The sequence below is a fragment of the Glycine soja genome, chromosome 18 (genome assembly GCF_004193775.1).
Source record: "Glycine soja cultivar W05 chromosome 18, ASM419377v2, whole genome shotgun sequence".
In the NCBI taxonomy this organism is placed as follows: domain Eukaryota; kingdom Viridiplantae; phylum Streptophyta; class Magnoliopsida; order Fabales; family Fabaceae; genus Glycine; species Glycine soja.
This window is the reverse complement of record NC_041019.1, coordinates 53,601,990-53,621,655: the sequence shown is the minus strand read 5'-3', so window position 1 is coordinate 53,621,655 and position 19,666 is coordinate 53,601,990. Positions and strand designations below refer to the sequence as shown.

General features: G+C 32.1%; 2 protein-coding genes across 2 annotated transcripts; one reads left to right on the top strand and one right to left on the bottom strand.

Moving 5' to 3' along the window:
* Positions 1-10,338: 10,338 nt before the first annotated feature.
* Positions 10,339-18,215, bottom strand: LOC114397412 (palmitoyl-protein thioesterase 1-like). The gene is made up of 8 exons (XM_028359454.1): positions 18,195-18,215; positions 16,773-16,847; positions 16,493-16,555; positions 14,335-14,400; positions 14,128-14,166; positions 12,962-13,084; positions 12,745-12,837; positions 10,339-11,074 (listed from the first exon to the last, which is right to left on the bottom strand). Exons 1-8 carry the CDS (start codon positions 18,213-18,215, stop codon positions 10,808-10,810), a joined length of 747 nt encoding a protein of 248 aa, XP_028215255.1. The 3' UTR covers positions 10,339-10,807.
* A 124-nt stretch (positions 18,216-18,339) lies between these two features.
* LOC114397411 (LOB domain-containing protein 18-like) lies at positions 18,340-18,684 on the top strand. Its single transcript, XM_028359453.1, has one exon. The coding sequence runs from the start codon at positions 18,340-18,342 to the stop codon at positions 18,682-18,684; it is 345 nt and encodes a 114-aa protein (XP_028215254.1).
* The last annotated feature ends 982 nt before the right edge of the window (positions 18,685-19,666 follow it).

The window sequence follows — 19,666 nt, the reverse complement described above, 5'->3', positions numbered from 1 at the left end:
AGAATAAAACTTTTTACTGTGATAGTGTATAGAAATTAATTTTTTTAAAAAGTAATAATAATTGTCATCAAAATACAAATAAATAAATTTTTTGTATTTTCTTGATCAATTTGATTTTTTACTTAATTGTTTTATTCTTCAAATTTTCTCAACCTTCTATATTTCTTCAAATAATCAATATTTCTACGGCACACATTTATACTTAAAAATGTAAGAAAACAATGTCTATATCTTTTAATATATTGAAGGGAGGGGGGGGGGGGTGTTTAAGACATGATGCTGTAACAAAATGTTAAATAGGAATTGAGAGTGCGCAGTTGAAAGATAAAACAAGTAGGGAGAAAAAAAATTGTATATCAAATTTTGTTCTTATCATCATCATTGTCATAAAAGTATCTTGTTTTAAATGATATGTTATGATATTGATACACAACACAAGATATGATAAGTTTAAGTAGTAAAAAACTTGATTAGTTAATAAAGGATACTTTAGATAATTAAAATTGTAAGATAATTAAAAATATGAGTAGATCAACAAATTCTCTGATATTGCCATCCTTAAAAGATAGTATTTGAAGAATTATTTACAATGAAGGATTTTTTTTTTTAAGATGAATGTTAGATGTTAATTTGTTAGTGGAAGAAATTTGAATCCAAGGTCTCTACCTCTCTCTTTTTCCCTTCAACCACCACCAAATCATCCTTTTATAATTCCTACTGGAAAGAATTACTAAATTGTACTGTTAAAAGTATACTAATTTTAACATTATTGATAATTTTATACATACATTCCTTATCAATTACATAATATGTTGGTTAATTTTGAAAATCGAGATAATCCTGGATAAATCTGAAGTCGTGTATAAACACTTTCAGATTGAATCAAATTTCGGGGTTCAACCAAAATTGTTCAATCGGATAAAATCAGAAGATTATAATTCAAGAGTTTTGTTTTGGTCTTGTGAGTTTTTCACATAGTTATGCTTTCTGAACCAGAATGATTATTTATAATCAAAGAACCGGTAGTTTTTGGCGGTTGATGGAAGTTATTTATTTTTAAAAAATTGCCGTTAATGGAAGTTTTAGTAACTTCCATGTAACTTCCAACCGTTGATGGAAGTTAGTAACTTCCATGTAACTTCCAACCTTTTGCCTAAACCGAACATCTCGTTATTACATTAAAACAAGCGTGCACTCTTATTTTAACATAATAAAGAGATCAATTACACTAAAATGTCCAACAAACCTCCCCCATTTTAGTGTAATTACCGATCAAATCACCAAAGTCATAACATACCACAAACTACTGCATAGATGAAATATCGTGACGATTGAATTTCATCTTAGCAAATTACACGTTTCAAATATTCGAATATCAGGGTGTCACTAAGGATTGAACCCTTTCTATTCATAATGAATACATGAAGATAATCTGCACAATAGTTTATAACATTACTCTTGCTCGACACTAGTTTTACTAGCCTGTGTCCCTATCCTTCATAAGCATATCAAAGCCAAGTCCCAGCTTCTTGAAGCGGCTAAACTTCATGCTTATATAGGTAGTCCTTTTCTTTCTTGCACCTGTAAATGCAATTTTTCAAAAGAACCATTGAGAAGTTATACTTCAACCTCCTTAACTTACAGAACCGAACACATTCCTTTTGGGATACTTTCGATGATGTGTTCCAATCTCTACATGTTAAGCTTTCCACATTGAATTCAGCACCTAATGTCATATTAGATGGGAATTGGGTATCTTAACATAAGATATTTCAGATGGACTTTAATCCTAATCCCACAGCCGACCTTTTTACGAGATCTCTACTTAACCCTTTGGTTAAATGATCGGCCAAATTATGCTGAGTTCTCACAAACTCCACTGATATCACACCATGCATGATTAACTCCTGAACCATGTTGTGTCTAACACCCAAGTGTCTAGACTTCCCATTATACACTTGACTATATGCCTTAGCCAAAGTTGCCTGACTATCACACCTGATAGACATGGGAGGTATAGGTTTGGGCCACAATGGAATCTCATAGATTAGATTTCTTAGCCACTCAGCTTCTTTACCAGCAGCTGCTAAAGCTACAAATTCAGATTCCATTGTTGAATTTGTAATGCAGGTCTGTTTATTGGATGCCCAAGAGATAGCACCTCCTCCAAGGAGGAATACCCAACCACTTGTGGATGAATAATCCTCCATATTGGTTATCCAACTTGCATCAGAGTAACCTTCAATAACCGAAGGAAATCCAGTATATGTCAAACCATAGTCAATGGTTCCCTTTAAGTACTTGAATACTCTATTCATAGCTTGCCAATGATGAGAACTAGGATTACTTGTAAACCTACTGAGTTTAGCAACAACATAAGCTATATCAGGCCTAGTACTAATCATTGCATACATGAGTGATCCTATCGCCCTTGAGTATTCAAGTTGAGACACTGCTACACCTTTATTAGGTAATAGCTTCAGGTTAGGATCAATGGGAGTACTTACCGGAGAACAATCTTTAAAATTAAATTTCTCCAATATCTTCTCAATATAATGTGATTGAGAGATGGAAATACCATTGTTTCCACGTTTGATCTTTATTCCTAAGATCACATCCGCCTCCCCCATATCTTTCATATCAAACTTAGAAGACAAAAATGCCTTAGTTTCATCAACTTGATCTTGGTCGGTACCAAAGATCAACATGTCGTCTACATACAGACAAATGATAACTCCTTTGCCATGAGTATCAAACTTGCTGTATAGACATTTATCTGCTTGGTTTATAACAAAACCACTAGACAACACAACCTCATCAAATTTTTGATGCCATTGCTTAGGCGCTTGTTTCAAGCCATAAAGAGATTTCATCAGTTTACACACCTTATTTTCATTTCCTGGCATAACAAACCCTTCAGGTTGTTTCATGTATATCTCTTCATCCAATTCACCATTTAAGAATGCAGTTTTCACATCCATTTGGTGAATCATCAGATTGTGGATAGCAGCAAGTGCTAACAACAGTCTAATAGTGGATATCCTAGCAACAGGAGCATATGTATCGAAAAAATCAATACCCTCCTTTTGCCTAAAGCCTTGGATAACCAATCTGGCTTTGTACTTGTCAACAGTACCATCCACTTTCATCTTTCTCCTAAAGATCATCTTACATCCTAATGGCTTACATCCAGGAGGTAAGTCAACCAATTTCCATGTATTATTTTGCATGATGGAATCCATCTCACTTTGGATTGCTTCTTTCCAGAATACAGCATCCCTTGAAGCCATTGCTTCACTAAAAGTCTTTGGGTCTTCCTCAACATTAAGGCAATATTGATATTGAAATTCAATATCATTCCTTGACCCTTCAACCAAATAGAGTTGAAAGTCATCACCAAATGACTTAGCCTTTCTTACTCTCGTACTCTTTCTAGTTTCAGTACTAGTTGAAGGTATATCCTCAATATTAACTGAGACTTTCGACATGGAATTCATGTCCTTTGGCCTAGGTATAGATGTAAACCTTTGTTCATCAAAGATAGCATCCCGTGACTCTATAACCGAGTTCACAGCAACAGAATCATTAGATTCTAGCACATAGAATCTATATGCTTTAGAATGTTCAGCATATCCAATAAATATGCAATCTATACCTCTTTCACCTATGGTTTTCCTTTTAGGTTCTGTAAGCCTGACTACAGCCCTACATCCCCAAATTTTGAGATAACTCAAATTTGGTGTCTTTTTGTGCCAAAGTTCATATGGGGTAACCTTATTCCTTTTGTTAGGAATTCGGTTCAACAAGTAACAGGCTGTCAACATAGCCTCACCCCAAAATCCTTCACTTAAACCCGAATAGGATAACATGGAATTCACCATTTCTTTCAAGGTTCTATTCTTCCTTTCGGCTACACCATTCTGTTGTGGTGTATAGGGAGCTGTAGTTTGATGTATTATTCCAGTAGATTGAAAATAAACCGGATCATAATACTCACCTCCCCTATCCGTACGAAGAGTTTTGATTAGCCCATTTTGATGAAGTTCTACCTCTTTCTTATAAATTTTAAATTTATCAAGAGCTTCATCTTTTGTATTTAATAAATATACATAACAATACCTTGATGCATCATCAATAAAAGTAACAAGATATTTTTTATGACCTAATGATGGAGTAGCATGCAAATCACACAAATCACTATGAATAAGGTCTAAGACTTTAGTCTCACTTTTAACATCCTTAAAAGGTTTCCTAGTGATCTTGGTCAACATGCAAGTTTTGCATTTTTCAATGTTCATATCAAAAGGAGGAATCATACTTGTTTTTGACATATCTTTTAATCTTTTGTAATGAACATGTCCTAATCTAGCATGCCAAATTTCTGATTTTGTCATATTAGTTATAGAACTACACGAGGCCATACAAACAGATTCATGAACAAAAGGAACATCAATGTTTAATTTAAACATTCCATTACAACGATAACCAAATCCAACAAACGAACCATGTCTTGACAAGATGTACTTGTCACTTTCAAGTACTTGCTTGAAACCACAATTATTTAAAACCATACCATACAATAAGTTCTTACGAATACCAGGTACAAATAAGACATTATCCAAATACAAACTTTTTCCGGAAGTAAAAACTAAATTCACACAACCTAATCCTAGGATTGGTTCAGTTGCAACATTGCCCATCTTCACAATAGAGCCATCATCGATTGGTCTAAATTCCTTGAACCAACGACGATCTTTGCACACATGGCTTGTTGCTCCCGAATCAAACCACCAAGCAACGTCATCATCCTGCACATAGAATGCATCAGATATTAGTGATACATAATTTGAATTCGTATTCGAATTAAAATTATTCACTACAATCTGACCTTGTTGCTTTTCAGGATCATTAGACCCACTTGGACCAGCCTTGTTCTTTCCTTTGAACACCCGGCAATCCCTCTTTAAATGACCAGGTTTCCCACACTTCCAACATGACAATTTTGTCTGTTTGTTTGGACCTTTGTTCTTATTTCCTTGAAATTTTCGTTTATTACCTTTAGCATTGTAATTTTGCTTAACTGTTCCACTTTCCTCTACCATATTAACGGAAGAGGAACCTGCTATGGTTTTATCATTGACTTTGTCAATTTCCTGAGCCCTCAGCGACTCCTCAATCATGAAATGACTACCGAGTTGAACCAGAGTCAACTCTTCCTTCTTATGTTTCAAGGTATGCTTGAAGTCTTTCCAAGAAGAAGGCAGTTTATCAATTATAGATGAAACTGCAATGGATTCATCCATTTTCAAATCATGTTGAGTAAACTGACCCAAAATCCGCAGCAGTTCATTATATTGTTCCATAACAGGCCTCGAATCAATCATTTTGTAATTAAAGAAATTACTAACTAAGAATTTGTTACTTGAGGCATCTTCTGCCATATACTTGGATTCAAGAGAGTCCCATAATTCCTTAGCAGACTCAACATTTTGATAAATATCAAAGAGAGAGTCAGACATACCGTTCAGAATGTGTCCACGACAAATGTAATCGTCGTTCTCCCATTTCGAACGCTTCCTTGTTTGATCCAGAGTTTCGCCTTCCATATACACCGGCATTGGTGTACTCAGCACATACACCACATTCAATGTTGTCAAGAGAAAGTGCATCTTCTTCTGCCATCTTCTGAAATCCTGCCCTTCAAACTTGTCCAACTTTGCAAACTTGCTTGTCATCTTCGAACTATCGTTCGTCATCTCGAAAGATTTGATTCAATCTTTTGTTGGTTAATTTTGAAAATCGAGATAATCCTGGATAAATCTGAAGTCGTGTATAAACACTTTCAGATTGAATCAAATTTCGGGGTTCAACCAAAATTGTTCAATCGGATAAAATCAGAAGATTATAATTCAAGAGTTTTGTTTTGGTCTTGTGAGTTTTTTACATAGTTATGCTTTCTGAACCAGAATGATTATTTATAATCAAAGAACCGGTAGTTTTTGGCGGTTGATGGAAGTTATTTATTTTTAAAAAATTGCCGTTAATGGAAGTTTTAGTAACTTCCATGTAACTTCCAACCGTTGATGGAAGTTAGTAACTTCCATGTAACTTCCAACCTTTTGCCTAAACCGAACATCTCGTTATTACATTAAAACAAGCGTGCACTCTTATTTTAACATAATAAAGAGATCAATTACACTAAAATGTCCAACATAATATCTAGTTTTAAATTGTATACTAATTCATACAATACGCATGACAAATGTGCATGGTTTAATTTTTATATCCTATCGGTATAAAGAGTCTTACATAATTAATCAATTAAAAATGGTTTTAAATATTACTTTAAAAAAATTTGTTAAAAAAGTCAACAATATTATTGTATATCACAAACAATTATTGTGAAAAATACAACTCAGTACAAAAGAATTGACAAAAACTACTGCATGAATTGACGTAGTTGATTTCCGTTTGATTTTAAGTTTTTTTTCTCAAGTTACTTTCTCCTTCTCGTAACTATTGGTATTTTGGTCTTTTTTTTATCCTAAAAACAATTGATATTTTAGAAATTTAAAGTCTAGTTAGTTTTCTTTTCTTAATTATACCCTTATTTAATGCTACATTTTTTCATAACTATTGATGTTTTATCACCGGCAATAAAATACTATTAATAAGGATATTTAAATTCAAATATAATTATACTTTACAATCATTAAATATTTCTCAATTAATATACATTAACCTTAAATATGAATAGTTATGGGATGAAGATAATATTTAATTTGTTAATTAGTCAATAAAAAGCCCCCTCTGAAGCACTAGTCCAATAATTGAATGAAAGTATAAAAAATAATTACATTGTCATACATTTTAATTAAATTTAATGTGCATAACAAATGATTAATCAATTACGTGTTATTGTTTGAAAAGTGGTTAATTTAAATAGCACATGTATAACAGGCAATGGAGGAATCCAACCCACAAATTTCAATTTTACCAATTGAACAAAACTCACTTACAATTAATTTCTAATTTGTTGTTGCTCATCACTTTTCTATGTCTCATTGCTTTGAATTTTCTCCACTGTCACAATAAAATAATAGAAATTGTCTTCTGCTTTGTACTACAACAAATGCAAGATCTCTAATCCAGATGATTGTCTCTTGATTAGTTATTTCACACAAAAGATAAAAGAGTTCCATATTTCACATAAACATTCTAAACATTATAAAGAAGTTACTAAAACACATAATTATACCAAATACGAGAGGAAAAAAAATACTTTTGTTCACTTTGTGACAGAATAATTAATTATTGAAGGCAGGAATTTTGTGGCCAAGACTATCTCAACCCAAAGTGAAACAACAAATAATCTTCATCAGATGAATCTTCCAAAGTCTGCCTGTTAATTTTATTGTAGGTGATGACTCTTTATCTTGGCGTCTTCAGCAACTACTGAATCATAAGAACACACTAACCATAAATATATACAGCGACAGCAAAGAATAATTAGAAAGACAATACATCCCTAATAAATGATATTTAAGCAATGCTATTTAGTACGAGAAACATGTGAAGAACTAGAGTACGAAAAGTAGAGATTCATAACCATACAAGGTGGGGTTGTTGTGAAAAGATTTTTACATAATTGCATATTTCTCTTTTTAAGTTTTTAACTAATCACATCTCTTCGTAACTTTTTCAGGAAATGTTTTTCGCAGTACTAAAGAACATTTTCCATGATATTATATGTGATCATCAAGCCATTGTTTATCATTGATTCATTTGCATTTCATTGTAGTCTTACATAGACTTTTATTATATTATTGAATTAATCAATCAAAAAATTTAGAATTAAAGTGTATGTAGTTTGCATTCAGAAAGAGTATAATGATTATACATTATTCATGTAAATCATTGTCAGTATAATTTTTAAGGTAATTTTTATAAAAATTAATAAACTTATCATATAAAATAATTAGTAATTAGTGAGAAAAAGGTGACAAAGTTTCATTATTGGTAATTATTATACAAAAATATGAATCAAGTTAAATGAACAACCCCTCATTGAGTTCTGTGAAATTCAATACTTAGAAAGAGGAATTAGGATACTCACCTTAGGCCATTATGTTTTGATATTTGTAACATACTTGAGTAGCATGTCAACCACCTCTGATGAGATCTTTGAAGTTGATTTCTTTAAATTTTTAATCTTAGCATCTGTCTCCTCCTCAAGCCTTTTTACATTAGATCCAGAACTCCCAGTGTTCTAAGAAAACTCAATCCAATAACAAAGCAGAGAAATATCATGAATCCAATGAAAACATGACATTTTTTAAATTTTGATCTATGATACCTTAGACACCATTTTATACCTCTGAAATTAACTTTTGATACTCATCTTCCATGTGAGATCTATACTGTGCTGCCTCCCTCTCTACCTCATCCTTTGCCTGCTTTAACCTTTGGGTCCTTACTGAAAAATTGAACAGAAAATTCATTCATTCATATTAAATAATGCTATATATATAACAAGTACGACTTTATATTTCATGGTGATGGTTGACTTTTCGTCGTATTTCTTGATGTTGTGAGAAATTATAGGCAAATGCAACCACAATTGTAGTTATGTTGGGGTTGCAAACACTTAAAAAACTTTTACATTATTGTCAAAATTATGGTTGAGACCATTTTTTAAAACCTTGATAACAAGATTATAAAAAATATAAAAAAAATGGGATCTTACAATTTCTTGCGTTAGAAACAATATGTTGGGCTTCTTGTTCAGCAATTAGCAGCATCTGAATGCCTCCTTGTCCTTTAAAGGGATCCATGGTAACTGTATATCAAGAATCAAAGAACCTATTATGATCGTGACTTCAATTATGATGGTTTGATCATCATCAACATTTAACTATTATACATCAAATGAGAAGAATCTCAAGAAACATAACATCAATTTCTTACCTAAACAAAGGAAACTATTCCAAAACCTTGGTGTATGAAGTAGAACTTTGATGTCATTTGATGAAGATCATTGTTTTCATAATAACTCTCCGAAAGCAATGGGAATAGTTTTGTTATACCAAGTCAAACTGCGCAGTTTGTGTTATTGAACAATAAAATGGTTTGTTATTATAAGGAAACAAGTGTTAAAATAATTAACCAAAGAATTTACATTTTATTTGTTAATTTTGAAAAAGTACTTAAATATAGTTTATTGTTTTAATTAGTTGAGGAGCAAAATCGAAAACAAACTCCTCCTCAATCAGTGATAATAGATATGTATATAAAATTCACATACAACTTTATTCAAAATATAAAATTTATTGAAATTATATGATTTTTAAAGGCTTATTATAATTTATTAAAATTATATGTAAGATTGAATTATATGCAAACGAATAAAAAATATGTACTGAATTAGTTTACGTGTTTGATAAAATTAACTTATAACTAGCTTAAACTTGTAAGTTAAGAGCTCAAAAGTTAAAAATTATAAACTAGTAGAAATAACTTAAAAGTTATTAGATTGATTTATCAAACACGAGTCAAAATCTCTGTTCAAGAATTCAAGATTTTGAAGCACAAACATTTATCTAAATTCAATTTGTTAAAATCAATTTTGATCATATTTTGGTTTTGTGTGCTTGAACAAGCATGCAATCTTTTATATAAAACATATAATTATGATTCTAACATGTAATATTGTAATGTAAATCCAAAATGTGCCAATTTGTAAATTCTATAGTTATAACAATAATTAAAAAAATTTCCCAAACTATAATTACTTGAATCCTTAAATAAAACGAAATGTAATGAAAACTTGTTAATTTCATAAAGAAACAAGAATTTAAATAAACTGCAAATGTAATTGCATGAATTGAAAAAAAAATGTATTAAATTGGAAACAATAAATATGAAGTGAAAAAATATTTTGAAATTTAAAGGAAATAAAACTACAAAGATCTATAGAAAACTTAAATTTCTTAAAATGTAACTCACAGTAAAGTAAGTTTGAATAAATAACTTAAAACATGAAGAGATAAGAAGGAAATTATATAATTAAACGAGTAACTAAAAAGTAAATATATTGAATGAAAAGTGAATAAAATGGGTATTTTCAGGCCATTTACCATTTAGTGATTTATAAGAATCATTAATATTTCTTTCGTGGACTTTTTCCAGCTTTTATATGGTTCCTTGCTTCAAAAAACCTAAAAACTAGCATGAAATGTAAATCGAAGATTAAAACAAAAAGGAAGCTAGTAGAAGAAGAATTTCAAAAAAATTAAATGACTTGAAATGTAAAGAACTTAAGAAATAAATGGAAGCGAGTAAATGGCAAGAATGTAAAGACTTTTATTTAAATGTGGTTGAAAACATACCCTTGACTCAGGAAACCAAAGTCATTTCAGTGTGTGAGGCATGCTAAGTATTGCCGAGTGTTTGCATAATATTTTTCAACAACAAAAATGATTTACAAAGAGTCCTATTCATAGATTTTTGGCTCTTAACAATCAAGAAACCTTATGCAAGCACATCTAAATGCCCAGGATCGATTATCTAAGATCTTTACATCTGAGTTGATTTGAGAAACACTCTCAATAACTGCTGGTAACTATTTTCTGACTTTGGAATTTTCAAATTCTTGTTTCCAAATCTTCATCTACTTGACACTTTATCACTCTTCTTCATCAAACTTGACTTCCTGGTTTCTCATTCAATCTCAAAGTAGACCAACAGTTTCATGCCCACACACACACACACAAAAAAAAAATCATTGCTTTTACACCTTTTTTTAAATCTAAATATCATTTGAAAGAACTTCCAAATCTTCGTTGAGTCCAAACATTTCCGCCAGAGAGCTCCAAATGGAAGAAATCCAACCAGAAGAATGTTTTAGTTTTGGCCTTGGAACAATTGATGCTTCATCAGTTAAATACGGCACTATATAAGTTTTCATGTCACTACGAGAGATATCTAGATGATCTCCCGATACGTTAACAAATTTAACTTTCCCAGCTTCGTCAAGAGCTCTCAAACCTATCCAATCATCAATGTAGAGCTCAGTCTGCACAAAACAAAGATATCAAATGTCTGAATATGAAATATGATAGAACAAACATATGTAAAAGGATAAAATAGGGTTGAAAGCATGCATTAAAAAGAAAATAATTAACTGCTACAATAGAAGACAAGATAATGCAATCATTTGGTAAGAAACTGCTCATGCGAGCATCAGGCCATGGAGTTATTTTTTCATTTCAATCATTGAAAGCTATAGCAAGCTCATTTAATTTTTTAAAAAAATCCACAAAGTTTATATAAGAATTTTACAGCATCATATTCCTTGAGAAGAACCTATTATGATCTGAACATTTCAATATTTCTCTCTATAGTAAGTGGCCAAATTAATGCTTATGGAGCAAATGTTTATCGCAAAGTTAGCCTGTGATAGAAAAAGTTCAATTTCTCTGCCCTCAATCTACACTACCCTGGAGACTTATATTACTCCAACCTTTCTAAAATAAGAATTGCTCAGAAAGAATCAAGATTTGTGAGAGGCAATGAAAGAGCTCCAGACGGTAATAGAATAGTAATCAGGCAACGGAGGAGAGTCAGGTTGTTTCTCACTCCAGGCAGCTTCTTTTCCAATACTATGACGGGGAACAAAAGCCAATACATATCAGATTAAACAAGGATAATGGTTGATGATAACAGATAGAATACTGGTTTAGAATGTAAATACTAAGAGAAATCAAGAAAGGAGGTTATATTGAATATTCTCTTCCTATGCTGGACCAGTGGAACCTAAAGTAAAGAGCAAGAATGGCTTACAGTAGAAGCCTCCAGCTAGACTTACCCACCAAAACCTAACTTATCAACTGCTTAGGTTCCCCTACCTACTTCTGCTTTATTTATAAAAAACCTAACTAATTTAACTACTCTAACAGTTTATAATGTGATACCTGTTATTTCTTTTTCCCTGGTAGATGTCAAGTATATAGTAATATACTAATATAATATAATTTAACTTATGTTTTAAGTAAATGGTAGTATTAGTATTAAGGTCTAATATGCAATAAAAAAGAGAAAACAAGGGAAAATATGCAATTTGAGTAATTTGAGGCTTGGGGTGTGCAAAAACTAGGATTGAACCTGAATGAAACCAGTTTAGAGCCAAACCGGTTACATAATAATGGTTTGGTTCAAACCTTTTTTTGCACAGCCCTATAGAATAAATAATAAAAAAAATAAAATATATAAGAAACCTGTCAAGGGATTTCCATTGTGGAAATCAGAAAGCAAATAAAAGGAAAGAGGAAGGAGAGGAAGAAGAAAGAAAAGGAAGAGAAAAAAAAGAGGAAGATTGGAGCCTTTGTTGCATCAGACGTAGAAAAAACGAAGAGGAAGATCGGACTTCTGTTGTTGATTCTGTTTTAATGTATTCTATTCCTGTATTTAGTAAAATGCCTATATCCAAGAAGCCATTCTTTGACGTTTAATTATTTTATTTTTCATATTTAAACTAAGGCATTTACTCTTGCTTCATTGAGGTGGTCTCTCTTCCAATGGAGGCCGATGTACCAGAGGTGATCCACAGTCAGTTGTCATACACTCATATCTCATGGAGGAGGGAGGTGAGAGAATTATGGATTCACAGGCAGCAGCAAAGCAGCTAAGAAGTTGAGTATGCAACATTTGCAACAATTAACTACAGATACGGAATGCTTAAATTACCTGTTGAACTGGTACAACGGGATGGAGGGCTCCATTTGGATAATAGCCAAACCAAGCTGTTTCCTTTGGTATTACAATTGTATCCTGTTCAAACTAGTTTTCATGCAGACAAGACAGAGCAATACGAATCAGTCATGTTGACACAATAGTTGTAAATTAGACAACTCCAAATTACCAAGAGATATTAGAGGGAGATTACATAGCTCTTCTAACGCACCATTATGAGAATCAAATTCTGTAAGCTAGCAAATCGCTGCCTGTAGGTGGAATTCCTCTTATTAACTATTTCATTATTAAGCTTTGGAAGGAACTTACAACCCCTAATGTAGCCAGCTATATCCTGAAAAAGGATAAAAGAACAGATTATGTTTCCTTTGATCTGATTTGTAAGCCATAGAAGCACTTGATGGGTTCGCAACCTATAATAAGTCCATAATGGAGAAATTTGATTGAATATGTCATTGACCACTGATAGAGAACCAAAACACTTTTGTAATGTGTCAGATACAATTGAACTAGCAGCAAAAGGCAACTTATATGAAATTGTTACTCCAGTAAAATGAATATAATTGACACAAGGCAGGTCAAGACTGCATTGTATTAGGATATAGCTATAGCGTGTGCTTAGCTGACAGCTGTTACTACTTGCAGCTGGCAGGTAGTTACTATTATATATTGTAATAGTAGTTATAGCAGTTAGACTTGTGCAACCAATTATGTGGCTCACCATCTCTACTCCTACACTAAAAATTAGAATCCCTAATTTGGAGTGAAGCTTTCACTCTCTTTACTCTCTTAACTAGAGATTCTCAATACTCTCTCTCTTCTCTGCTTGGGAGGTGCTTCTCACACTATCCCCATAATTAGCCAAAAAATATCTCAATCATCTCAAACTATTCTTTTATCTTTATCTGTTATATTTAATTTTCTTAACCACTTATCCATTTCAATTTAAAAATAATCTTATACCACGATTTAAATTATTTATTATGAATCCAAAAGAAATTGTATATATTTAAAAATATTTTTTATTATAATTATAATTTATATAAATTTAAAAACATTTATTTATTATGAATTATCATTATAATTATATACAAATAAAATTTGTCCTTTGCAATGCACATACTAAAATACTGTTTCTGTATATAAATGTATATGTACCCTCAGATTATAATCAGAATACAGATTACATACATCTCCCAATTTTGTTTTCTGTCGCAAATTCTATCAACCATAGTTTTCTCACACTTTTTGCAGTATAAACAATGGAATCTAATCTGCATATATGCATGGCTGAAATGTTTGAAGATTGAAAACCAATTTTCATGAAAATATAATAACAAACAAAATGTACTTCAAAAAATCCAAGACTATACTCACTATGGGTATTTTAACATAGCCACTGGGAGCCAGATTTTGCTGCAGCAAAGTATTGGACAAAGAAATAAGGGAAGTAAGCCATCAGTTTAATAGATTGAAAAGGAAAATATTTAAAAAATGAATGTAAGACATGCAAACATCCATTTTTCTGAAGACCATAATTATGATCTGAATACAATAAAAAGAGTGAAAAATTGAAGTAGAAACCTGGGCAAACCGGCTGTAGATCCCTAATTGGAGTACAACATCAATAAGGGTGCATAATGACTCGGACTGGGAAAGAAAAAAGAAACAAAATCATGTTAGAACATCATGCTATGATAACTCTCTGTAACAAAATTACAGATAATTAACAGCTTAATTATTTTAATGTTTTTACTCAATCACAGATATGACGAACATTAAAAATATTCGATTGATTGGTCTGGAGTTATCAACAAAAAAAATTTGTCTAAGTCAGTTTGTTTCTTTTTTTCCAAGTTCTTTTTTTGCCCAGATCGATATTTCATGGTCTACCACATGCAGTAAAAAGGACTTGCCAAGCAAATAAAATAATTTTGAAAATGAGAATGGAGTACCTACCATTGGATAGGGTATAAATTACTTATTGCAATAGTATGCTTATTATTTATTGACATAGTATAATAAAAAGATCATGTTGATTCCATATAAAATTATAATGCAGGGTAGCAAGCCAAAATTTTTTGCACCTGATTTCAATCTATAGATTAACATCATGTGGCCCAACAATGGATCTAGGATAAGCTTACACACCATCTTAAAATTTGGGATTACGGGCTAACTCGATCCTACAAAACCAGCTTGTAAGATGAGAATTGTTCAAGCTTTATAATCTCTATTTAAGCCATATCTCTAATCTTTGTGGGACTAAACACCACCCTTGAGGCTACAATTTAAAGCAACGCCCAAAGTGAATGCAATTAAGGCGAGCTAGGTGTGACCGCAATTAAGGCAAGTTAAGGGTAACTACAATTAAAGCGACTCTCCAACAAATACAAATTTCCTTGGTTACATAGTTTTTAGTCATGTGAGAAGGCCAGGAGAGGCACCAACAATGAGAATATAGATTGCGTATTTTAGTCCCATGAAAAAAAGGAGGCCAAGAAGGACTTTGAAGTCATCAAGTGAGATCTCATGGTAAACAATAATCTTGAACCTTTGTTTTTTAACCAAACCGAATGACATCATTGATCCATGTAGCCGATGACACCTATTGGGATGAGGCTTTGCTGTTGTTGTAATACTAACTTCCTTGATGAATCTAGCTGCCATATGGAGGCATCGGCTAAAGTATCAAGTTATACAGAAATGTCAGCTCTCAAGTGTCTGAACTGACAAAAGATTATTTTTTATTTGGAAATGTAGGTGTTGGTGTTGGAAACATGATCGACATCTCAAGCAGGAGTGTCCATGCTTCAAAACTCAAAAGTAACTCCAAGTCATCCATCATGGTCCTTCTTAAAAACTCCAAACCTAAAAACTATAGATCTTTCCCTTGTTTCCTCTTAAATCATCCGCAACACCATTGGCTGTAAACACTGCATTCAAAGTTTGTCATCCAATAATAGAAGCACTCTAAGCCTAAAACTAACTTTCCTACAAAATCCTATCAAAATCTTGTAATCAATTAAAACCAATCTAAGGGGGGCAGCAAAACCATCCTAAACCTTTTATAGAGCTGCCCATTTTAGGAACCCAGGTAATGAAGGTTTCTTGCCAAGAATGGAAAGGGAGAATAAAATGATCTCCATTCTGAGATTTAAAAAAAATGCAGGAGAGTGGGCAGACTATGGGAAACTAGCTTTGAAGGGTTTGGTTCCCTGGCATACAGGGGAAAAAGTAAAGATGTACAAAGCAGGAGGCAACAACCAAAGCAACTGCTGATTCAATTAAATGCAGTTCAACAAAAATATGCAGGATCAAGCCGCATGCTCACATTCCAACCTCACTCTTTTTGTTGTTCACAAAATATTATTTCATTTTATCCTTCCAAAGGACATTAAAAACAAGTATATCCTCCCATTCTTTGTTATTGATTTACATATTCGTTGAGATCCATTCTAAACATGCAATTTCCTGATTGATAGCAATGTCTACGACAAATAGAATAATTTGAAAACTGCTGCTTATTTATCTGGTCAGGCAACTTTGTCTATTACACTTATTAATAAAACATATTGCTGAAAGAATGCTTCATTAGTATCGGCATTTCTATATAAAAAGCCAACATCTGCTGAATGAAGTTCATCTACGATGTTTACCCAACTTAACCTTAACAAAAGACAAATAGAATATAGAGGAATTGCAGAGACTTTCTAAGCGCAGTAGTAGAACAAGCACATACTCCACATAATGGAATAGAAGCGGTACCAGCATGTGGACCTCCCAGCGATATAAAATTCTTAACCTGTATCACAAACAAAGAATAAAAATATAATACACTACATTGAATTAAAATATGGTACAAATAGAATAATAAATAAGAGCTACAAAAACATAAAGAATGTATTCAAGGAAAAAGAGTTCTCCATAAAAGAACCACATTAAAATGCAATGTCAAGATTTCTTCTGACTTTAAAAGTAATAAAAATGCAATATCATAAGATCATAAAGTTAGTTCTTACAGGAGGTGCTCCATCACAAAATTCAATTATTCCTCTACCAATCAAGTTTCCCTGATAACCAAAAGAACCAATATGCTGTTAATATAGGAAAAACTAAGTCAAAAACTGAAAGTTCACTAACACAGTATTAAAAGTTATAAAACAGAAGTAAAAACATACAGGTGGAGAAATTAAGATCAGAAATATTTCCTTATCGGAAAAAACCCAGAAATATTTATATTTAAAATCCCAAATTTTAGAATAATAATTAATAGGCTAAAATCAGTGCAATAATTTTGAAAATTTGTTTCTGTTTCTAAGGCCCACACATGTCCATGTTAATAACAGAAAGTTCTAATGAATACATGTGGTGGAAAGATCAAGCTACATGGTCAAAGAAATATGTCATTAATATTCAGAAGCAATCACTTAGATGTGTTTGTGGAAGTTAAAACAAAAAATGCCATGAGCATTGACCCGTATCAAAAGCCAAGAACACAAATGTACTTTTTTATAATTTGGGCTAAAATATATTCTTGGTCTTCTATCTTCTTAAAAATTCATTTTGGTCCTTTAACTCTCAAATTTCACTTAATGTTGTCCTTATGAAACAATGACCATTTTTGTTTTGGGGCACGATTTTGAACCCTTTCTTTTACTTATTCAAGACATTAAACTTGTTCCATTTGATTCTTCTACATGAAAACACCCAACTAATGTTTGAGCCAAAAAGGGCTACAAACATGGTGAAAATTGTGTGAAAAATGAGTAACATGAGCAGCCAAAAAACTGAAAAATCTAATATAAAATTATTTTCTAGTTACTCAGGAGACTCACTTTTCATGTGATTTTCTCCATGGTATGGCCTTTTTGATTAGGTTCCATAGTTTCCATGAAGGTACTAGGTGAATCTAATAGGACAAGTTTCAGGTCTTGAATTAATAAAAAAAAGGTTACAAATTGTGCCCAAAATAAAAAATGACCATTGTTTCGGAAAGACATCATTAACTCAAATTTGACATTATTTATATAAATAATTTGTTTGAAAACAATGTCATCTGTCTTTTAGCTAAACTATCATAGAAATTTTCTCGCCCTAGGTAATTCTTCAGATGGAGAAACAAAATAAGTTAGATTTAATTATTTATTTAGTTTTTATATACTTATAGTTTCTGAATTTATTTTTTTAGTTTTTATAATTAATAAGTGAATTTTTTAATTTTTAAAATTTATATTTTAATTCTAAAAAAAGGTCCTTTTATTAAAAAAATTTAATTAACACAATTAAAAAATTTTGACAATAAAAATCTTTCGAAAACTAAAATATAATCTTTAAAAATTAAAAAATTCACTTATTAAATTTAAAAACTAAAAAATTCACTTATTAACAATGATTAAAAGAAATAAGTGTGAAAATTATAAGAATTAAATGGGTAATTAAACCCATAAGTTAGGATAATCCATGGATTTATTTTAAACAATAATTAAATAATCACAATGTATAAACATTTTTTATTTTTCCTTCATTGTTCTACAGCTGGTAAGCTTACAAGCAGAACTCTCTTACCTACATGGCCACCTTGCTCAAATGGAGTTACCTCAACCATCACCACCTCCTCCACCACCGCAAACAACGGCAGCACCACCCTCCGGTTTCTCAATTGCCGACCTACCGCCGGCCACAGTTGCGGCAGTGCCGGCCACCACCTATGATTTGTCTTCACTTTTTGATCCACTGGGCCAAACTTCATGGGCCATGCAACAGAGGGCCATAGACTTACGTCAATACCTAGCTGCTGCTGCTGCTCCATCAACCACCTCTGGTGCTGACATTCAAGCCGTGGCACGTGACATTCCTCATAGACATGGGTCTCCTCCATCACCTCCTGCGTCAAGCTCCAATGCTTCACCATCTCTATCGCATTCTAAATGATCAAACATCTTTTTTGCTTTATAAATTAATGAACTTATATATTTTTCTTTTGGTAAATGGAATTTAATTAGAAACTAGACTAGCAAGGGATCTAAAATTTTCAAACATATTTCAATATATATATGAGCAAGTATATTTATTATAATAATCATGATCATATATGATTGTTCTTTCCTTCCTTTCTTTTATCCTTTTTTGTGTTGTTGGAAAAAAAAAAACCTTACTATAGTATAGACATGCATTTGCTTGCTAGTTATATTTCGAATTTCTTTTGCGATCGAGTACGTGCTGATAGTATAAGATGTGGCTCTCGATCGTCAATGAGTCATGGATTATGGAAAGAGGAGGATGCATGCGCATTATGACAATGATCATGTTTGACCATGGTTGAAAGTTTTTTCATGGTTGCAATCTTTTACATCCCATATTTGCCTCTTTGGAACTTGTGCTTAGAAAAAACTTTGTAAAATAAGTGGCTCTTCTATTTTTACGTCTAAGGGGATGTGATAAAGGATGATGAATGCCGAATTTAAAATTAGGTTAAATGTTACCTTTATTATATATGTTTTAATAATTCTTTTTTTTTTTTGTTGTTGTTGTGATTCTTTATGTTTTAAGAGACATGCCATTAGGATTTTAAATTTCAAAATAATTAATTTAAAGTGATGATTTTTAGCTTCTACAAGCTTTTTTCTTATTGTATTTTTTAAAAGTTATAAAGCCAACACCTTTCAAATTCAATTCCTATAGACGACTTTTCAATTCAACTAACCATAATCAAGGATTTACACAACGAAGTGCACCACAAATGGAGCTTTCTATGACTTTGCTTCGATTCTGTGTGAGGTGAATGCAACACCCTAAGCGATGCCATGTCACAGCAACTCCTTCTACCACCACACACATGCACATAACCTCTCATCCCTTTCCACCAACCACGTTCTTTGCCACCGTTGTTAAGCTTCTTCCACCGCACCCACAT

Excerpts from the sequence above, each read along its gene's own strand:
- LOC114397412 (XM_028359454.1), bottom strand. The coding sequence starts at position 18,215 with ATGGATTATCCTAACTTATGG. Across the intron at positions 14,401-16,492 it reads CTTCTATTCCATTATGTGGA|TCCGAGTCATTATGCACCCT; the intron begins GTATGTGCTTGT and ends TTTCTTTCCCAG. Across the intron at positions 12,838-12,961 it reads AGAATTTGATTCTCATAATG|TTTGAACAGGATACAATTGT; the intron begins GTGCGTTAGAAG and ends CATGAAAACTAG.
- LOC114397411 (XM_028359453.1), top strand. The coding sequence starts at position 18,340 with ATGGAGTTACCTCAACCATCACCACCTCCTCCACCACCGCAAACAACG.